The 22,472-nt window shown below is 42.0% G+C and overlaps 1 protein-coding gene across 6 annotated transcripts in view; it reads right to left on the bottom strand.

Moving 5' to 3' along the window:
- The window catches only part of sobpa (sine oculis binding protein homolog (Drosophila) a), a 433,378-nt gene that overhangs the window by 285,229 nt on the left and 125,677 nt on the right, over nucleotides 1–22,472 (bottom strand). For all 6 annotated transcript variants that reach the window (XR_009646484.1, XM_060849365.1, XM_060849357.1 and 3 more), the window contains exon 3: nucleotides 3,155–3,343. Coding sequence is in view for 5 of the 6 variants with exons in the window: in XM_060849365.1 (XP_060705348.1) it covers nucleotides 3,155–3,343 (189 nt within the window). In the remaining variant the exon portion in view is untranslated. The remainder of the gene's footprint in view (nucleotides 1–3,154; nucleotides 3,344–22,472) is intronic.

Below are 22,472 nucleotides of genomic sequence, written 5' to 3' on the forward strand. Positions count from 1 at the left end.
AGCTTTTGTTTTTCTTTCCTCTCTGCATTAATACAGTATTGATAACATTGCTATATCATAATTAAATAATATTGTTGAAATTCCTTTGTCCCAATGTTCTACCACATTGCGATGCTTCACTGACACTGGATCAACATTACACAGTACCTTTCCAACAGCACAGTGGGTGCATGTAGACCACATGGAGTGCAGTGATTCAAGAAGGTACCTTACTACTATCTCCACAGGGGTCATTCAGGATGGTCTTTAAATTTTGGACCAGCCAATGACACCTGCACCCTGCGAGAGAAGTGAATTTAAAAGAAAGTTTTGATTTAAAACTAAGTTCAATGAGACAGAGTGTAATTAGTATCAAGAGAACTTTAATGTTGACCATCAGGTTCCTATGTCGTCACAAAGGTAGCATAGGCATTTGGCTGGCTCGGAAAACCGACACACACTTCATTTTATTCCCTCCTCCTAGTCTGTCTTCCCTGTGCCCAACACCTCCTATGTCTGAGTGTACACAAAAATATGAAAAGGAGAGAGAGAAACTGTAATCAAACAGTTCTATCAACCATCACCTTGCTCGATGATGTAACCTTGTGGACCAGCATCCCAAATCAAACGTACTGTTGACTTTGGGGCAAGCCTATACATTGTCATCTCTGCTGAGGATAGACCAGGATAAACTAATCTCATAGCACTTCTTGTGTCACCTCTTGCTGGGGATAGAAGACGTTACGAGAGTGGACATTTTCTTTTTGTTGCTTGTGTGATCCTTTGGTTGAACTGGAGCATTTATCGTCAGTCTGTCCGGGATTTAATTCCAGTTGCGTATGAACCTTCAAATATTCACTGATCCATTTGTATCGGTGAATTGTCATTTAGTCACAAAACAAGGAAACCAGAAGTCTCTAGCACCAACTAACTGAGACAGAGCAGAAAGCAGCCCATGCTGTGACCCCAATGGTATTGTCTTAGTTGTTCCCTCCACTCCTGGGGCAGGGTTACTCACTGCAGTTAGATGTATTCCTGGATGTGCCATTGCACAAACAGCTATCGCATTCCACCCTGCCTCCACAGAGCCACTATTGATCATTCAAATTAGCCATCCCTGCAGCATTCACCTTCCAATGCCATTCAGAAAGCAGGCCAGGAGGCAGGGATAGCATGGGCATCATTGCTTGTCTTTTTTTTCTGGGCCCTTTATTTCCTCCCACCTTTAACTCTCCTCTTCACATTCTTTGGAATTAGGGACAGGGGTCAAAATATTACGCCCCCTATCCCTGCACGCACATCATGCCCCCAACAAGTCTTGAGAGGTCTGCTTGAGATCTTCTCGAAGGCTACTTTTTGATTTTCATTGGCTAAATTTTCATTCTCACTCACTCAAATTATGAAGTGATGCTCACTTTAGAGCAACACCCTCGGTATTTTGCTGGTATATGGGGGTTTGGACTCACACAGAAGCAGCGTCAGAAGAATTCATCAATACCCTCAATAATTATCAACATTCCATTAAACCTAATGCTGTAGCACACAATGAAAGCATCAAAGACGACACATAAATTTAAAAAAAAGTCATAGTAATCTATATCTGGTCCCATAAGCAAGATTTTTTTCCCTAATAAATGACACCGATCTACACACAATAGGCCATCATCTGAAACACCCCATCTACAGACTGTTGAGGCCACAGCGACGGTGTCTCCACTGCATATACGCAAAGCTGGAAGATTTTAACCAGGCAGTTACTATCCTTTTCACTGCATCTTAGATTTCAGTCTCAGATTTGAGTTGAACAATTGACTCGATGTTCAATATTGATAACTACATTGCATGTCACCCAATATAGTCACTCATACATTTGCAGTCTTAAGGTGGAGGTTACAAATCGCAAAGAATTCATTACCTCATTGGTTTACTTTGATCCTATTCAACTGAGTATTCCCATGTTGATAGGTTTCAAAGTATTCACTTTCTTTTGCAGCCTCTTTCTCCTCACAGCCTCACTTTGCAGCCTCCCTTCCTCCCCCTATACCCTTCCCTCCAGCTCCACCCTCCCTTGTACCACTATACGACTCGCCTCCTTTCCACTTTTAAGCCTCTCTATTCCACTCCACATTACAATCTCCTTTCTTACTCACTGCAGTCTCTCTGTCCTCCCCCTTGAAGCCTCTCATTACCTGCCCCACCCTCCCCAAATCCTTTCTCTTCCTCCCCCCACCCCTCTCACAGACGCTCTCTCTGTTCACAACCCAGTTGCAGAGACCTTCTCTCACTCTTGCTCACTCTACACCACCCATTCATTCCCTACATTCGCTGTATTAGCTTTCAACCACAAACACAAAAGGGAACCAGCCTGTCACTGCAAAAGCACCCCCTCAGAAACACTGTCCAAAGCCTCATAGTAGAATTTTTCCATGTGATTGGAGAAAGGAATATCCTCTGTCCTATGTGTTTTGGGTTCTACCATTTGGCCAATTAGCCCAAACCAGAGCTTCATAGAGCACAGGCCAGTAATTAGATGCAAGAGTATCCCACTCCCCAGGGCCTGCCTGAATGTCATTTTGGTTCACCAGATATTTGCATTGTTATTAACTAACGTGTTCAATGACCTCTCTTTAAAAAGCACACATTTTGTTTTCTAATGGCTCACACAGAGTTTCCTTTCAGGCTGCTTGTCGCTGTAACTTGCGGATTAGCCTATAATTTTGGAGACCAAAAGGCAAAGGTAATGTGATGGGAGGTGGAGGTTGATCATCCTGGGCCAACGTCCTCAAGGTAGCAGTGTTGTTGACTGCTGTTTTTACTTCAAGTCCCATAATTGTACTTGGCCTAATTATACATATTTCAATCAAACTATTCAGACATGATATATCAATCCTCTGGAACAGGTGGGATTGAACCCAGACCTTCTGGCCCAGACTTAGGGACACTACTACTGCACTCTTGACCTTACTGCATGGTTTCTGTGTTCTCATCAGGAATCCTGATGAAGGGCTTATGCCTGAAACATTGACTCTCCTGCTCCAGAGATGCTGCCCAACCTGCTGTGCTTTTCCAGCTCCACACTTTTCAACTCTGACTCTCCAGCATCTGCAGCCCTCACCTTCTCCTGATTCAGTGCCTTCCCATCTCTTCTCTGTACATGTACAAAACGGATTCTTACCCGTTGGCGGTTTCAGTATTGGAGGTGGGATCAATGGTACAATGATGGGGACATTCCCATGATCCTTTGATCCAGCTGGCATTTCGGAAAGCCCGTTTCCTGCTGTCATTCCTGGAAAGCTTGCGTTGGAGTTTGACGGTGAAGTAATGACACTTTCTTCAGATAATTTTAGTTTTGGCAAGGAGTTTTCTACAAATAAAGTGGAGAGAAAAGCAAAACATTATTAAACATTCATGTCCGTGGACAGTCATGAATATTCAAACTGCGGATCTTAACCAAAGGTTTGACTTGATAGAAGCTCAGCCACTACAGCAGCAGGTTCTTAGATTTTATGTGAAAAAATAATTTTGCTGAGTGCTTTCTTTTATTTGACATTTGAACAGACAGACTGACCTCATAGCTTTTGTTTCCCACTGTTTTAATTCAGTGTCTTGAATTACTTGGAACTGCAAGTGAAAAATAGGTTTTGCAAATCCTTCCAAGTATATCCTTTTATCAGTGCATCATTATTTAGGAGCAGGTTTAGTGTGAGGCATTTCTTTTTTTCATTTACAGGATAATGCCACTGCTCATCCCTAATTGGCCAGAAGGCAGTTGAGAGTCAACCACATTGCTATGAGTCGGGAGTCACACGTAGGCCAGACGATGGCAGTATCCTTCATTAGAGGACATTAGTGAACCAGACAATTAACAATGGTTCTGTGGTCATTATTAGTCTCTTAATTCCAGGTTCTTGCGATTGAAGTCAAATTCCATCATCTGCCATGGCAGCGTTTGAACCGGAGTCCTCCTGGATTAACATCCAGCCATAATATCACTAGGCCATCACCTCCCCTTGAAAGTATAAAAAGGTCAAGTACAAATTTGCTGTAGGAGGACACAAATACCAAACAATACCACACTTAGTAATCATAGCTTAAGTTTTTGAGATCGATTTCCCTTTAAAGTAACATGGTAGAAGTCCTCCAACCTTTCTTGCAGTCCGTCTAAACCAAATTTTTACTGAGCATTGCATCTCAGCCCTAGCCATCATAGGAACTGGTCAGAAATTACTCTTTTATATATTCATACCTTTTTATCATTATGTAGATTCAATAATGTGGTAACATTCATTGCTTACTGTCCATCAAGTAATCTTCCATGCACGCAAACACATCAGCCCAAACATGGAAATGGTCGTGGGTTTGGAATGATCATTGATGAATTTCTGCAGTGTACCTTGTAGCTGGTACACACTGCTTCTGGTAGTGAAGGGAGTGGATCAAGCCTCTGCACTCCAAGGTAACTCATCATATTTGACCCACATTCAGACCTTTCTAACTGTAATGATGATGCACCATGTCAACATGGGGATTGGCTTTATCTTGGGTGGAAAACTTCAGTTTTCAAGTCTTCCTTCCTGGTCTCCCAATTCTATGACATCCCCACCTGCCAGGATAGAAATTTTGGTTTGAAGCAACACATTAATACCAATTTAGGATGTTCCATACTTAGAAAAGCAGAAAATACTGCAGTTCAAGTTGCTTATACAAAAGCCTACCACGGCTATTCTCATGGTTTTTTCTGGTCAAAGTGATTGCAATTTCACCTGCAAACTTTACCACTGTCCCAAGCCAAGATTATTAATATGCATCAGAACTAACTATTTTCCCAATAATAATAATATCACCGTGGATTTTCATTAATGAGGACATGGGTAGAATTTGGTTTGATGAAATATTTTGAATGTCAAACATCCCAAATTTTCATTTGGAGTAACAACATTCAGTTTTGGGCTTTGAACTACAGGTGAATTTTGATTAGAATCATACCAGGGTTTAAAGGATTAGATTATTGGCTGCTTGCATGTGGATGGCACGGTGGCACAGTGGTTAGCACTGCTGCCTCACAGCACCAGAGACCTGGGTTCAATTCCCACCTCAAGTGACTGACTGTGTGGAGTTTGCACGTTCTCCCCGTGTCTGCGTGGGTTTCCTCCGGGTGCTCCGGTTTCCTCCCACAGTTCAAAGATGTGCGGGCCAGGTGAATTGGCCATGCTAAATTGCCTGTAGTGTTAGGTAAGGGGTAAATGTAGGGGCGTGGGTGGGATGCGCTTCAGCGGGTCGGTGTTGACTTGATGGGCCGAAGGGCCTGTTTCCACACTAAGTAATCTTATCTAAAACTTAAAAAGTTAAGGGGTAATCTAATTGAAGTCTTTAACATATATTCTATATGGTAGACGTAGAGGCCATTTCTATGCCTAGAGAACCCAGTACAAGGAGTTAGGAATAAAAGGCAGAAAGCATCATGTCAATCAAAGAAAAGGGGAAATGTAGAACTGGCTTCAGCAACCATCAGCCCATTATAAGGTCAGAGGTGTGGCTGTACAATGTTCAGTGATCTTTGCAATTCCTCAGTTAATGGTGCACTCCTGTCAGGGTCCAATCATGTCTCTTTGACATTCAACAACGTTATCATTGCTGCAACTGGCATTGTGAAAACCTAGGGATCACTATTGCCCAGAAAGCCAACTGGACAAGCCCCATAAATACTGTGGATAACACAGCAGTCAGAGCTTGGATATTCTGTAATAAGCAGTTGCTTCACCCACCTCTAAACCTCTTACCACCCCCAAAGTGCATGGCAGGTGTACAGCAGAGCTCCGAAGGCAAAAGTGAGGACTGCAGATGTTGGAAACTAGAGTTTAGATCAGAGTGGTGCTGGAAAGGGCTTTTGCCCGAAATGTCGATTTTCCTGCTCCTCAGATACTACCTGACCTGCTGTGCTTTTCCAGCATCATTCTGAACTAAACTACATCAGAGCTCCTTCCACTGGTTGGATGGGCAAAGATCCAACAGCTTTCAGGAAGTTCAATCCTGCGCAGGACAAAGCAGTTTGGGTGATTAGGAACACTTTCCATCTGGGTACTGCAGGTACACTGCAGCTGTGCACGGTCGATTTGGAGAAAAGACCATTGATCTGAGATGGTAACTCTCTATGTTTCCTCACAAGTGTCGCCAGATCTGTTGAGTATTTCCAGTAGTTCTGTTTTATTTATCCTAAAAATGGTTTCAATTTTTAGAAGTCTGAAATGAAAGCTATTCTAATGATGACCACGGAAGAAGTGCAAATCTCGAAAAAAACTCATCTGGATCACTAATGCCATGTTAAAGTCGTACAAGACGTTGGTTCAGCTGCATTTAGAATACTGTTGTACAGTTCTGGTTGCCACATTACCAAAAGGATGTGGATGCTTTGGAGAGGGTGCAGAGAAGATTTATGAGGATGTTGCCTGGGATGGAAGGTGCTGGTATGAAGAGAGGTTGAGTAGGTTAGGTTTGTTTTCATTAAAAAAAAGGAGATTGAGGGGGGACCTGATTGAGGTTTACAAAATCATGAAGGGTATAGACAGGGTGGATAAAGACACGATTTTTCCCAGGGTGAAGGATTCAATAACAAGAGGTCACGCTTTCAAGGTGAGAGGTGGAAAGTTTAAGGGGGATACATGTGGCGAGTACTTCACACAGAGTGTGGTGGGTGTCTGGAATGCATTGCCAGCAAAGGTAGTAGAGGCAGGCTCGGTAGATTCATTTAAGATGCATCTGGATAGATGCATGAGTAGGTGGGGAGCAGAGGAGTCCAGATGCTTAGGAATTGGGCGACAAGTTTAGACAGTAGATTTGGATCAGCTCAGGCTTGGAGGGCCGAAGGGCCTGTTCCTGGGATGTACATTTTCTTTGTTCTTGTTCTTTGTTCTAATATCCTTTAAAGAGGGAAATCCTTACCTAGTTTGGCTTACATGTGGCTCCAGCGCCACAGCAATATGATTATTTCTTAACTTGCTCTGGCCAATCAGGAATGGGCAATAAATGCTGGCCTAGCCAGTACCACCCACTCCATAAACGAAGTCCGGGTTGCATGGCAACAATTTGGTACCTCCACAAAGTGTTATTTGGACCTTGCATGCACCACATTTAATTGCAATTCCGAGTGAAATATTTGCAAGTTATCCTGCAAGTTTCTAATAATTTTGTCTTTAATTTCCTCCAGCCCCATACTTTGAGATATCTGATTCATCTATTACTGGGCAAGGCATGAAGCCTGGCCTAATTGAACCATACATTTTAGTTTTGCTCCCGTTTGCCACGGTGATCACTGCATACGCTCACAAGAAACCCTTAACAAAAAAGCATGGATCTTCATGACACACAAAAGAAAATCATAAACAATATTACACTTTACAAAAACTATTTGAAATGGTCTTATTAGAACTTTCGGAAAGAAAGATTCAACCCTTTTAACCCCAACAACTGACAGGTGCTCAACCTCAGTGAAAGGTCTTACTGGCTCCACACTAAAACTCCTTGTTTAACTGCCACAGCTGGAACTGATTTCCTTTTCCAAATTCTGTACATTAATTCAAAGCAATTTTCTATCATTAATGTCTCTTCCAGAGACCCTTAAACAAGCTGCTAATGCAATTCACTTACAACTGCACCTGGCCTCCCTGAATTCATGTCTTTCCTCTCTTATATCTCCCCAGTCTTCTGCTTTTGGGGTTTTCCCCGAAGTGACTCAGCTCTGACTGGTTTGGAACTGTAAAGGACCTCTTCTCTTCCACTGAGCCGTTTTCTATCTGAATGAAACACTTCAGGGCACCTCTCGCTGAGTTGTAAACCTCAAGACAGCAAACACCTGAGCAATTACAATGCTCATGGGTTTGGTAGTCATTAGCTAAAATCACATGACTTAGAAAACCTCATAGTTCGAAAATGGCTTTGTGATCCCTTCAAAAAGATCAGATCTTTACGTGGAGCCAAAAATGAATACATTACGAGTCTTCCTGACACTAGTCGTTTGAGCATCCAGTTGGAATTGATCCACATTCATAACCATACCTTCAGTTGCCCTGGACCTGAGCTTTAGAGCTGGAAGGCTCTCCGTGAATCTCATCACCAAGCCACCTTGTCTTCTTCCTTTAAAACATTCCTCAAACCTTCCTCTCATTATTTACAATAATACTTTATGTGGCTTCACATCTAATTTTAAAACATAGAACATAGAAAAATACAGTGCAGTACAGGCCCTTTGGCCCTTGATGTTGCGACGATCCAAGCCCACCTAACCTACACTAGTCCACTATCCTCCATATGCCTATCCAATGCCCATTTAAATGCCCATAAAGAGGGAGAGTCCACCACTGCTACTGGCAGGGCATTCCATGAATTCACGACTCGCTGAGTAAAGAATCTACCCCTAACAGCTGTCCTATACCTACCACCCCTTAATTTAAAGCTATGCCCTCTTGTAATGGTTGACTCCATACGTGGCAAAAGATTCTCATTGTCAACCCTATCTAAACCCATAATCATCTTGTACACCTCTATCAAATCACCCCTAAACCTTCTTTTCTCCAATGAAAACAGCCCCAAGTGCCTCAGCCTTTCCTCATACGATCTTCCTACCATACCAAGCAACATCCTGGTAAATCTCCTCTGCACCCGTTCCAGTGCCTCCACATCCTTCCTATAGTATGGCGACCAAAACTGCACACAATACTCCAGATGTGGCCACACCAGAGTCTTATACAACTCCAACATGACCCTCAAGACTCTGGAACTCAATTCCTCTACCAATAAAAGCCAGTACGCCATATGCCTTCTTCACAGCACTATTTACCTGGGTGGCAACTTTCAGAGATCTTTATACATGGACACCAAGATCCCTCTGCTCATCCACAATACCAAGTATCCAACCATTGGCCCAGTACTCCATCTTCTTGTTACTCCTACCAAAGTGAATCACTTCACACTTAGCTACATTGAATTCCATTTGCCACCTTTCTGCCCAGCTCTGCAGCTTATCTATACCCCGCTGTAACCTGCCACATCCTTCCTCACTGTCAACAACTCCACGGACTTTCGTATCAACTGCAAACTTGCTCACCCAACCTTCTAGCCCCTACTCCAGGTCATTTATAAAAATGACAAACAGCAATAGTCCCAAAACAGATCCTGGCGGAACACCGCTGGTAACTGCACTCCAAGATGAACCTTTACCATCAACTACTACCCTCTGTCTTCTTCCAGCCAGCCAATTCCTAATCCAAACCTCCAACTCCCCCTCAATGCCATACCTCCGTATTTTTTGCAGTAGCCTACCATGGGAACCTGATCAAACGCCTTACTAAAATCCATACACACCACATCTACCGCTTTACCCTCGTCCACCTCCTTAGTCACCTTCTCAAAGAATTCAATAAGGTTTGTGAGGCACGACCTGCCCTTCACAAAACCATGCTGACTATCCTTGATCACATTATTCCTATCCAGATGTTCATAAATCCTATCCCTTACAATTCTCTCTAAGACTTTGCCCACAACAGAAGTGAGACTCACCGGTCTATAGTTACTAGGTTTATCCCTACTCCCCTAATTGAACAAGGGAACCACATTTGCTCTCCTCCAGTCTTCTGGCACTATTCCTGTAGACAATGAGGACATAAAGATCAAGGCCAATGGCTCTGCAATCTCCTCCCTTGCTTCCCAGAGAATCCTAGGATAATTGCCATCAGGCCCAGGGGACTTATCTATTTTCACCCTTTCCAGAATTTCCAACACCTCTTCCCTACATACCTCAAAGCCATCCATTCTAATTAATTGTGACTCAATATTCACATCGGCAACAATGTCCTGTCCCTGAGTGAATACTGACGAAAAGTATTCATTCAGTGTCTCCCCAATCTCTTCAGCCTCCACACACAACTTCCCACTACTACCCTTGATTGGACCTATTCCTACCCTAGTCATCCTTTTATTCTTGACATACCTATAGAAAGCCTTTGGGTTTTCCCTAATCCTACCAACCAAGGACTTTTCATGTCCCCTCCTTGCTGCTCTTAGCTCTCTCTTTAGATCCTTCCTGGCTACCTTATAACTCTCAATCGCCCCAATTGAACCTTCGCGCCTCATCTTTACATAGGCCGCCCTCTTCCCTTTAACAAGGGATTCCAATTCCTTATTAAACCACGGCTCCCTCACATGACCCTTTCCTCCCTGCCTGACAGGTACATACTTATCAAGGACATTCAATTTTGCCTCATAACATAACATTTTATAGCCAGAGATTAGATTACTTACAGTGTGGAAACAGGCCCTTCGGCCCAACAAGTCCACACTGATCCGCCAAAGCGCAACCCACTCAGACCCATTCCCCTACATTTCATCCCTTCACCTAACACTACGGGCAATTTAGCATGGCCAATTCACCTAACCTGCACATTTTTGGACTGTGGGAGGAAACCGGAGCACCCGGAGGAAACCCACGCAGACACGGGGAGAATGTGCAAACTCCACACAGTCAGTCGCCTGAGGTGGGAATTGAACCTGGGTCTCTGGTGTTGTGAGGCAACAGTGCTAACCATTGTGCCATCGTGTCGCCCATTTTTACATATGAAAAGGTACTGTATAAGTTGTGGTTATTTTTTGATCATTTATCATAGCATTCAGTAAAACAAAGAATTGTTCAAATTCATAACTGGACAATGGATTTGACATGTATAGAAGGCCAGATTAAAAGCTGAATTATTGATGCAGAGAGATGACTTTAGGAACAAAATATTCCTGGAAAAGCCAAGAATTGGGTCACCAGAAAAATAAATGTCTTTAGAAGTGCCATCTATAATGATCATAGAATCATGGAATTCTGACAGTGCAAAAGCAGAGCACTTGGCCCATTGAGTCCATACTGACCCTCCGAAGAGCATCCTACCCATAACCCAACCCGCTACCCTATTCCTGTAACCCTGCATTTTCCATTGCTATTTCACCTAGCCTGCGCACCTTGGACACCGAAAGCAATTTAGAGTGGCCAGTCCACCTAGCCTGTATATCAGTAGATTATGGGAGGAAGTAACTTGTAGTAGTACCCAGAGGGATCCCACACAGACACGGGGAGAATGCGCAAACTCCACATAGACAGCTGCCCAGGGCTGGAATCAAACCTAGCTCCCCGGCATTGAGAGTCAGCAGCACTAACCACTGAGCCACTGTGCTGCCCATAATCAGGAGGCCACCTTGGTATCGCTGAAGGTGCTATTTGGAACTAAGTGCTACTTATGGATTAATCACCCTCTTCCGTATTCATGTGAATGAAGCCAAGGGTGTCTACTGTGTCCTCAGCTCTTTGGCAGCATTACTTCACACTACCAACATTCTGCCCTGCTTAAACTCTCAGAAATGATTGAGATCTGCGCACATTATTAACAGTTGAATTAAATTAAATGCTTTTTTTTCTTGTTCCTGTTCTGCTAAGATTTACTAAGAAGAAATTTCTTGAATTGAAACAAGTGAATAATGCTGCCAAAGTTAATAATAAGGATGAGAAACAAATAAATATCAGCTACAGATTAGAACCTACTAAGCAAGAATTGGAAAGACACGAGATTTCCATTAATTCCGTCCACAAAGTATGATACACCAATAAAATAATGAATAGGAGGTAGATTATGTACAGTAAAGAGTTAACTTCGGAGCATGTACCTAACAATCTATGACAATGATAATATCATGGTCACATGATGATGATGATGAGACGTTGTGGAATCCGCCACAGTTTAGAGCTCACACTGAGTTAGCACAGTGCAAATAAACAATTACAGTACTTTAAAAAGTCCGACTAGTCCAGATGTCACTTCTCTATTGTAACACATCCCCAACATGGTCTAACACTCCATGTGAGGAAGTGGAGTTGGCAATATAGTGACGATATGGTCACTGGCTTAGTAAGCCAGCGACCCAGGGTAACCCATACCACTCACTACTGTAATGTGAATTCAAGTCCCATATCAGGAATTAAAAACTGACCTGATAGCAACAATTAAACCATTGTCAAAACATCCATATGGCCCAGTAATGTCCTTCAGGAAAGAAAAATCTGTCTTGTTCATCTGCTGTGGCAGGTGACCTGGTTCAAATCCACAGCAATGTGTTGACTGTTAAATTCCCTCTGAAATAGTTACAGCTTAGTGGTTAGCTATGCTAACTGCTCCAAATGGTGAAAAAATTAAATGAAACTGGACAGATTACCTGGCTTTGACCACACACACACACATACACACACACACACACACACACACACACACACACACACACCCCTCCCTCATTCCACACGCGAAGCACCCCCTGTGTAAAAATTTGTCCCTCATGTCTTTTTTAAACCTCTTTCCTCTCACCTCAAAAATGTGCTCCCTGGTCTTGAAATCCCCCATCCTAGGGAAAAGACAGCTACCATTGACTCTATCTATATTTCTTATTCGTTTATAAACTTCTATCAGGGTGCCTCTCAACCTCCTACGCTCCAGTGAATAAAGTTCTAGCCTATCCAACTTTTCTTTATAACTTAAACCTTCCATGTCCTGCAACATCCTGGTAAATCTCTTCTGAACCCTCTCCAGCTTGATAATATCCTTCCTAAAACTGGGATCAGAACTGGACACAGTATTCCAATGTCCTGTACAACCTCAACATGTTTTCCCAACTTGTATACTCTAAGGACTGAGCGATGAAGGCAAGTGAGCCAAATGCCTTCTTAACCACCCTGTGTATATGTGATGCAAACTTCAAAGAATTATGTACTTGAACCCCTCGGTTCTCTGTTCTACAAAACTACCCAAAGTCCCACCATTAATTGTATAAGCCCTACCCTTGTTTGTTGTACCAAAATGCAATACCTTCCATTTATCCAGATTGAATTCTATCTGCCATTTTTCAGCATTGCCCCATTTGATCAAGGTCCTTTAGTAATCATAGAAAAATTTCTTCACTGTCTACTGTACCACCAATTTTGGTGTTGCCAGCAAACTTACTAACCATGCCTTCTATATTGTCATCCAAATTATTGATTTAAATAACAAACAACAGTCAAGCAAGAGACTGACATGGTGATGATCACAGGATCAATGTCCCAAACACCTATATAAGTCCAGTCCTGCAGGACAGACACAAAGCAGAGGGCAGCACAGTGATATACAGTCAAGAGGGAGTTGCCCTCAGACTCTGGCCTCATGAAGTCTCACACCTCAGATCAAACTTGGGCAAGTAAATCTCCTGCAGACTGCCTGGAACACCAGTTAGAGGAAGAACTAAGGTTGCAAAGACACAAACTCCAATCTGGGTGGGGGGATCTTCAATGTCCCTCACAAACAGTAGCTAAATGGCACCTTTCAGTGGCACAGTAACTCAGTGGTTAGCACTGCTGCCCCACAGCACCAGGGTCCTGCGTTCAATTCCAGCTCTGGCGACTGTCACTGTGGAGTTTGCACATTCTCCCCATGTCTATGTGGGTTTCCTCCAGGTGCTCCAGTTTCATCCCACAGACCCCCATTTGTGCAGGTTAGGTGGACTGACCATACTAAATTACCCATAGTGTTCAAGGATTTGCAGTCTAGTTGATTAGGCATGGGAAATACAGAATTAAATGGATAGGATAAGGAGTGGGTTTGGGCGGGATGCTCTTAGGAGGGTTGGTGTGGACCCAATGGGCCAAATGGCCTGCTTCCACTCTGTAGGGATTTCTACTGACTAAGCTGATGGTGCCTTAAATGATAAAGCTGATTGACTGGGTCTACAGCAAGTGATGAGGGGAAAAACATACTTGCCCTTGTCTTCACCCTCCACCTGCAGCAGAGATAGCTGTTGGTCACATTATCAATAAGAGTGATCACCACACAGCTCTCTTGGAGACATTGTCACTGTATGGAAACCATCCACCATCATAAATGACTTCAAGCAACTCAAAAAATGGGCACCCATAACGTACTGTGAGCCATCAGCTCCAGCAGAACAGTATTCAACCAAACTCCGTAACCTCACAGCCCAGCATGTCTTCCACTCTCCCCTTACCATTAAACCAGGGGATCAATGCTGGCTCAGCGAAGTAATGAAGAAGGCATGTTAGGAGCAGCACCGGGCATCGCTAAAAATCAGGTAACAACCTGGTGAAACCATACCACAGGACTGCTTGCACACCAAGCTGTATTTGCAGTAAGCGATAGGCGGAGCTAAGCGATTCCACAACCAACAGCTCTACATGCCGATACATCCAATCATGAACTCACTGGAGGAGGAGGCTGCCTGAGGATACCAGCATCACAGCTGCCAGCCTTCAGCTCATCTACTTCACTCTGACAATATCGAGAAATGGTTGAAGGCACCTGATATGGGAAAGGCTATTGTCTCTGATGACTTTATAGTATTATTACTGAAGGCTTGTGTTCCAGAACTAGCTGTGTCCCCACATGAAGCGAGTATAGCGAGTATAGCATTTGTTCTATGTGGGAAATTGCGCAGGTATAACCTATACAGAAAAAGCAGGTTATCCTACCTCGATAGGATCTACATAAACACCAACTGGCCACCAAATGACATGACTCATGATCACGAGTTTCCATACATTCAGACAAAGAAGAACACCACTTTGACTGGGACAGCACACACATCCTAGGACAGATGAAACAAAGACACGCCCAAGAATTCTTAGAAGCATGGCATGCTAACCAGAACTCCATCAATTAACACATTGCAAGGGAAGGTAGATAGGATCTAAACCAAAAAAGAATCAGAAATGACATCACCCACCTTAAGAAACCAAGACCTATAAATAGAGAGATGGGACATACCACCAGCACTTCACAGCAGAGACACTGAAAATGTTACTAGTATGGTGGTGAAATGTCTGAAAACAAATTTTCCAGTTCAGCGAGCTAACTTAGATACTTAATTATGTATAATGGCTAAAGCATACTTACAAAAAGTAGTTTAATTCAAACATGGATTATTTAGATTAGAAATTTTTTTCAGAATAAGTAGAAATTTTTCAGGGGACCAAGTTTGGTCATTCTAGTGAAAACAACATCACAATTGGCTTCTCAATTGAATGTGGATTCAAACCGATAGCGACTAACCGAGCAAAAACGCAGATGGATTAAAAATCCACAAACAGCATAAACCGCTTTTCTTTAAAATATGCTGATCTTAAACAAAACAGGCCTTCAAAAAAAATGAAGCTTGGGTGATTTGTTTAGTTTACAATATTAGCAAGACAATACACAAATGTGTCTAATCTTTCAGTCTTCAAACATTTAACCAGAGGAGGTTAAGGCTCATCCAAGACTGGGTGTCAATCAGTCTTCGTTCTATGATATTCTCTATTCTGGAGGTTGTGGACATAATCAATATATATAAGACTGAGGGAGACAGATTTTTGGTCTTTCAGAGATCCTTCCAATAGCCTCCTGATCAGATTCAGACCACCCAACTGCCTTCTTGACTTGACCAGACGTGACCTCCACCTGACCAGATCCTACTCCGACCATCCTATGAGCCTTCAGCAACCTCTCCAACAGCCACTTATATATCAGACTCCCAAACTATCTCACTAACCAGACCAAACGTGTAGTCCACTAGTCAAGTACATCCATCTTATCCCCCCATCCCAACTAAACTACCCCCTCCAATCAACCAATGCCCCATTCTGACCATTCGACTGGACCCTTGACATTTGATTAACTCCTTGACCAATGAACCAACCAATCCCCTTTCCAGACCTGTGTAGTCTCCCTCCAGACTAGATCCATGTGTCACTGCCCCCACCCCCAGCCAGACCAGACTACTTCCATCCTGATCAGATCCACCAATGATCCATCCTGACCAAATTCATCTATGATTCCCATTGACCAAACACATTTATGCTATAATGTAGAATTATTTCATTGATGATTGTAGGAGTTCAAAATCATGCTGTATTTCTATTTCCAAGGTATAACATTTTAACCATTTTGTTCTGATATGAAAGGTGCTACAGATTGTCACCATAACTTTTACAATGGCTCTAAAAGGATTACTCAATTTGCTTAAAGTTGTTTCTTCTTAAGTCGCATTATGTATGTATTCCACTACAAATGTAAAGAAGGACTTACAAAGTGTAAACTATGTGGGAGCCAAGGTAACTTGGCAAGTTGGATCCAAAATTGGCTTACTGGCAGGAGACAGAGGGTAGTGTTGAAGACTGTTAGTGTGACCGGAGCCTGGTGTGCAGTGGTGTACCACAGGGATCATTGCTGTGTATCTTATTGTTTGTGAGATGGATGAGAATATAGGGGTTTGATAAGTTAGTTTGTGGATGACACAAGATTAACCACTGGTTAATAGTGAGGAGGAAGGGTGCAAGAGCATGTAGACAGATTGATCAGATGGGGAGATCAGTTGCAGGTGGAATTCAGCCCTGATAAAGGTGAGGTGATGCACTTTGGAAGAAGTAGCAAGATAAGGGAGTCCTCAATGAACAGTAGGACAGTCTGTAGCTCAGAGAAACTGAGGGATCATGGGATCATTGTACACAGCCCTGAAGGCAGATGGACAGGTTAAAAAGGCAGTTAAGAAGGCAGACAGGACACGGTCTTTAATAATCATCATTTGGTGCTGGTGTTGGACTGGGGTGGACAAAGTTAAAAATCACACAGCACCAGTTTATAGTCCAACAGATTTATTTGGAAACACTAGCTTTTGAAGTACTGCTTCTTCATCAGGTGGTTGTGAAACAGGACCACAACACACAGATTTATCTAGGTTTATAATTTCAGTTGCATGACACTGTAACCTTTTGCTATAAATTCTGTGTCTTAAGGTCCTGCTTCACAACCACCCGATGAAATAAACCTGTTGGACTATAACCTGGTGCTGTGTGAATTTTAACTTTAATAGTCATGGCAGAGAATATAAGAGTAAGGGGGTTATTTTGGAGCTTTGCAGAACTTTTGTTAGGCCACATCTGGAGTACTGTGTACAGTTCTAGTCATTGCATTATAGGAAGGATGTGTTGCACTGGAAAGGGTGCAAAGGAGATTCACCAGGATGTTGCCTGCAATGGAGCAGTTCAGCTACGAAGAGAGTCTGGATAATCTCGGGTTGTTTTCTTTAGAGCAGAGAAAGCAGGAGGCAGACCTGCTTGAGGTGTGTAAGATTACGAGGCACGTACAAGGTGGATAGAGAGCAGCTGTTGAAAAGTCAATAATACAGGGGCATGATTTTAAGGTGAAGGGCAGGATGCTTAGAGGGTATTTAAGGAAAACGTTTTCATCCAAAGGGTAGTAGGAATCTGGAATGCACTGCCTGGGAGGGAACTTCACCATCTTTAAAAAATATTTGGAGAAACCCTTGAAATATCATAACGCTCAAGGGTCATTTCCTGGCACGATGGCTCAGTGGTTAGCGCTGCTGCCTCACAATGCCAGGGACCTGGGTTTGATTCCAGCCTCAGGTGACTGGTCTCCCTGCATAGGTTTCCTCTTGGTGCTCTGTTTTCCTCCCACAGTCCAAAGGTGTGCAGGTTAGATTAATTGGACATGCTAAATTACCCATAGTGTTCAGGGATGTGTAGGTAGAGGCATTAGTTAGGGGTAAATGTAGATTAATACGTTAGCGGAATGGGTTGGATGGGATACCCTTCAGAGAATTGATGGGTACTTGTTAGGCCAAATGACCTATTTCCACACTGTAGGGATTCTATGCTGGAAAGTGGGACTACTGTAGATTTAAAGTAGTTTTTGGTCAGTTCAGACATGATGAGCCAAATGGCCTCTTCTGTACTGTAAGATTTTATTTGCCAGGAAAGCTGGAGGGAACAGCCTCTCAGTGATGAGGAAACAAACAGAACCATGACGGAGGGAAAATGTGTCAGATTTCCAACATGGTTAAGAGATCGAATTAGGGTTAAAGACACAAATGATGATATTTTTAGTATTCACAAGGTTATGCTTTGAAAATGTCCATAAACATGGATAGGAAAGGTTTAGAGGGATATGGCCAAATGGGACTGTTTTATTTTAAGAGACCTAGTCAGCATGGACCCGTTAGGCTGAAGGGTCTGTTTCCATGCTCTATGACTTAAAGAGACATATGCTCAATGGAGTTTGATTAACCATTCAAACTCATGATTTTTGGAAAATATGAGGAAGAGTTGCAGTGGAAAAGATACCAATAGACTTAGTCCTGCCATACAGGCAATTACAAAACAATCATGGACAGTAGAGATAATCACTTTGACGGAGTACACATTTAAGGTAAGGAAGTTAAAATTGTGGTAGGAGGCTCAAAGAAAACGTTATGAACAGCATTTTAAAAAATATATAATATGCAACACTTTTCCATAAGTTAAACACAGGTGACAAAGACCATTTAATCTGTTTTATCTTATCCAGCTGACAGCTAAAATAAAAATTCCTTTCAGCACAGCACATGAACAGCTCCTGAATAACTACAGTCGCCACTACCTTGCATGGAAATCTATTTCAAGTATTGATTGTCAATAAATTTTTTTCTGCTGCTAATCCCATATTCACTCTGTCTTTTGTCTTGTGGCCATGACTTCTTATTCATGCTGGTCAATAATTCATTGAGCATTATATAACTCAATGGGTCCCCTCTCAGGCATTTTATGAGCAAAGTATTTGTGCCAGCACACTGAAAACAATTTCGACAGTATCTTACTTTCTGTTCTTTCCCCATAGCCCTGCAATATTTTCCTTTTTAAGAGGAGTTCCAATTCCATTCTTTCAAAGCTAAAGTGCAAAACCCAGTCTTCTCGCTTAGAAACATTGTGTGCGAAGCAAATTGTTTACTCATCAACCACAATGATATCATTGTGAAGATGCAAACCAACTTCATTTACCTCCCTTTACTCCATTCCCTTTAACACCAGAAGTCCTGGGCTAGGGGGCACTGCTTAAAAATGAGGGATCACTCTTTTAGGATGGAGATGAAGAATTTTTTTTATTTAAACAAGTTGCGCAATGTTAGAACTCTCTGCCTCAGAAGTATTGGAGGTGGGGCCATTGGATATTTTTAAGGCAGAGCTAGATTAAATTTCCTATCTATGGTTATCGGGAGTAGATGGGAACATGGAATTTGGAGCGCATGGTGGAGCAGGCCAAGGGACTGAATAGCCTACTGCTCTCATTTCTAAGGTTCAGATCACTTAGATTCAAATTTAACAAGTGCATAAGGTTACATAGGCACAGAAACAGGCAATTTCTCCCAAGTAGTTCAGCTTGGCATTTATGCTGAAGCATACTCCTCACACCATTTTCATTGAAATCTACTGTTGTCGCAGTGTATTCCCTCCTCCCTTATATATTTGCCCAGTTCTCCCTTAATTGCATCTATGCTATTTGCTTCAACTAATTACTGCACTAGCTATTGTATAAAATAGTTGATCTGAAAGGGCTATGTTGCAGATTGCACTAGGCTCCACCCAATCTGATGATGTCACAGTCTTGAATAGGGAGCCAAGGAATCTAGCTCTAGGTGCAGATGGAGTCCAGCAAGTCATCCCTGGTTCCAGTTCAATGTGCTGATAACTTGCCTAGGTAACTTGCACCTATTGTTATCATGCAATAAAATATATATTGTTAATACCTCAACGGCATTTATAACTTTGTATCCAGAACTACATGTCATATTCTAAGTGTGGTCAAAACAAATTTGATACCGATACAGCGAAACTTTACCAACTATCAATTCTATGACTTATTTTTAAAATGACCTTTCTAACCCAGGGCCCAACTATTTTTATTCAGACAGCACTTTGTTTCTCTACTGCATTTATTTTTGTTGAACTTCATTTGCTAATTATGCACCCAAACAAATTTATTAACTATCTCCTTTGATTTCATAGAATTCTATAATCCCTACAGTGTGGAAACAGGCCCTTCGGCCCAATAAGTCCACACCGACACTCTGAAGAGTAACTCACCCAGACCCCTACCTTATTATCCAATATTTACCCCTGACTAATGTACCTAACCTACAAATCCCTGAACAATATGGTCAATTTAGCACGGCCAATTCACCTGCACATCTTTGCATTGTGGGAGGAAACTGCAGCACCTGGAGAAAACCTACGCAGACACAGGGAGAATGTGCAAACATCACACAGACAGTCACCAGGGGCTAGAATTGAACCTGGGTCCCTGGTGCTGAGAGGCAGTAGTACAAACCACTGATCCACCGTACCACCCCAAGAAATGCAGGGTCATCCAGGATAATTTGTTGAATCCTCCTCAATACTGACTACACACGCCACCCTGACCACAAATTTAAAATATTTCACAAATTCAAAAACATGTTTTTGTTGGTGATATAAAGTTGAGACTAACAGTGGTCCCAGCACTTATCTCTGTAGAACAACACTTTCTATCTTCCGCCACTTTATTTCCATTCTCTGTTTTTGACCCATTCTGTCACTCGCCTTGTGTCATGAGCTTCATTCATTTGTCTATTATGAAACAACTTATTGAAGATCTTTTGAAATGGCAGATAAGTAAAGCCTACTGCTTTAGAACATAATAAATAGGAGCAACAGTAGGCAATGTGTTCCCATGAGCCCACTCCGCCATTTGATACTAGCTGATACCTTCCTGCCTCCACTTTCCTACACACTCTCCATAACTCCTTAACCCATTACTAGTTAAAAATCTGTCTATCTTCTCCTTAAATTGACTCAGTGTTGCAGCATTCACCAGGCTCTGAAAAAGCGAATTCTCTCCAGCCTTGGAGAGAAGTGATTTCTTTTCCTCTGTTTTAAATCTGCTACCTCTCATCCTAAAGCTAACATTAATATTCATTACTCTCTTCAGACTTCCTCAAAGAAAAAGGTAGTAAGACCAATCTAACAAGATGCTCCCCTTTGAACACTAGGGTGACCATTTCTTGCTGTCTATCCTACATAAATGATTTATTTCTGAGATTCTTCTAAAATATATTTTGATTGGTTATTCAATCCATCCTTTTCTTTACCTTAAATGCATTTAACTGCACTCATCTGCTATCTATGATCTTTATGCATACTTCTTTCCAACCATCAATTGTTCCACTATATCTTTAGTAATATTAATGTTTAGTTTGCTTTTTCCTTTTTCAGAATATATTTTTCTTCTACTCTCATAGATTGAACTGGCTTGAGGAGCTGAATAGTCTCTGTTATGCTGAACTACTGCATGGATCATAATTCTCCCTAAAACAGGAGAACCTTTTCATGCTCCTGAAATTAATTTAATCTATCATTTGGAATATTTTTGTTTCTCATAACACAAAACTGAAATGCACAAAGTAGGAAGCAGTGTTTTGCATTGTTCGTGTATGTGCTGCTGGGGCAAACACTCCCAAAGGACAAGTAGAACCTATGAATATCCCATAAAAGTGCCAACAGCTTGTCAGCAAAAAGGTTGTGCTAACCTTTGGAATGGAGAAGCTGTCAGATATCAGGTAGATGATTATTTGTCTACATCAGCTCTGGATTCAGCCTGAGATTGCTTTGTGTTGGAGATCCCCAAACATGCAGTTAGGATAATAACAATGAAATAAAGGGAACATTGCATTTCACTTGTATCTTTCATGAACAGAAGATATCTCAAAGTGTATGACAGCCAATACGGAACTTTTACAATGTAGTCACTGTCATACTGTGGGAAACACAACAAATAAGTTACATATAGCAAGTCAAGCACCTACAAAACATTCATGACGTTAATTCAGAGTAATATTCTCTTTATTTGTTCACAGAAAGTCCATTTTGATTGTCTGTCTCTAATAGCCATGGAGAAGCTGGTGGTCAACCACCTTGAACTGTTGTAGTCCATGTCATTTTGGTACTTTGGTGGAGATAGTTAACTGAGACTAACTAATTATAGCCAGCCTGTCCAAGTGATCAGCCTCATCACTATCATTCATAGCCTTAATATCGAATGTCATTCGCCCATTGAGCAGCAATCTAATCCAGTTATGATTAACTCCTATTGCACCCTTTGGGGTTTGCACAAATTCATTGACTGTCATCAGACTATGACATAGACTTCTAACTGCCACAGCATGCAGCGGTTTAGTTTAGCCCATTACAGAAACATTATATTTAGACATCACTAATGGCTCAGCCAGCGTATTAGCTTATTGTTGTTGGAAGTACACCATAAACATCCATTAATGGTACTTTAGGTCAGTGAGGGTATCATTCTAATTGCTCCAAAATTCTCCACTTATCTCAATACTGTTGTTTAAAGGAAGAAAAAAAGTCAACACCAGGCAAAAACAAAAGGAAATAAAAAATCATTTGACTAAAAGAAATGTCTTTTGCATTTATCTTGGTGTCTTCCATAGAATTATAGAATGAATTGCCTTTCCCTGTGCTATAGACAATGTGTTGATTCCATGCCAACTCTCTGCCAGTGCAATTCAGCTGAACCAAATCCTCCGCATTTCTCCCATAGCCCTGCAAATCTTTAAGAAAA

This window comes from Hemiscyllium ocellatum, chromosome 3 (genome assembly GCF_020745735.1).
Source record: "Hemiscyllium ocellatum isolate sHemOce1 chromosome 3, sHemOce1.pat.X.cur, whole genome shotgun sequence".
Taxonomy (NCBI): domain Eukaryota; kingdom Metazoa; phylum Chordata; class Chondrichthyes; order Orectolobiformes; family Hemiscylliidae; genus Hemiscyllium; species Hemiscyllium ocellatum.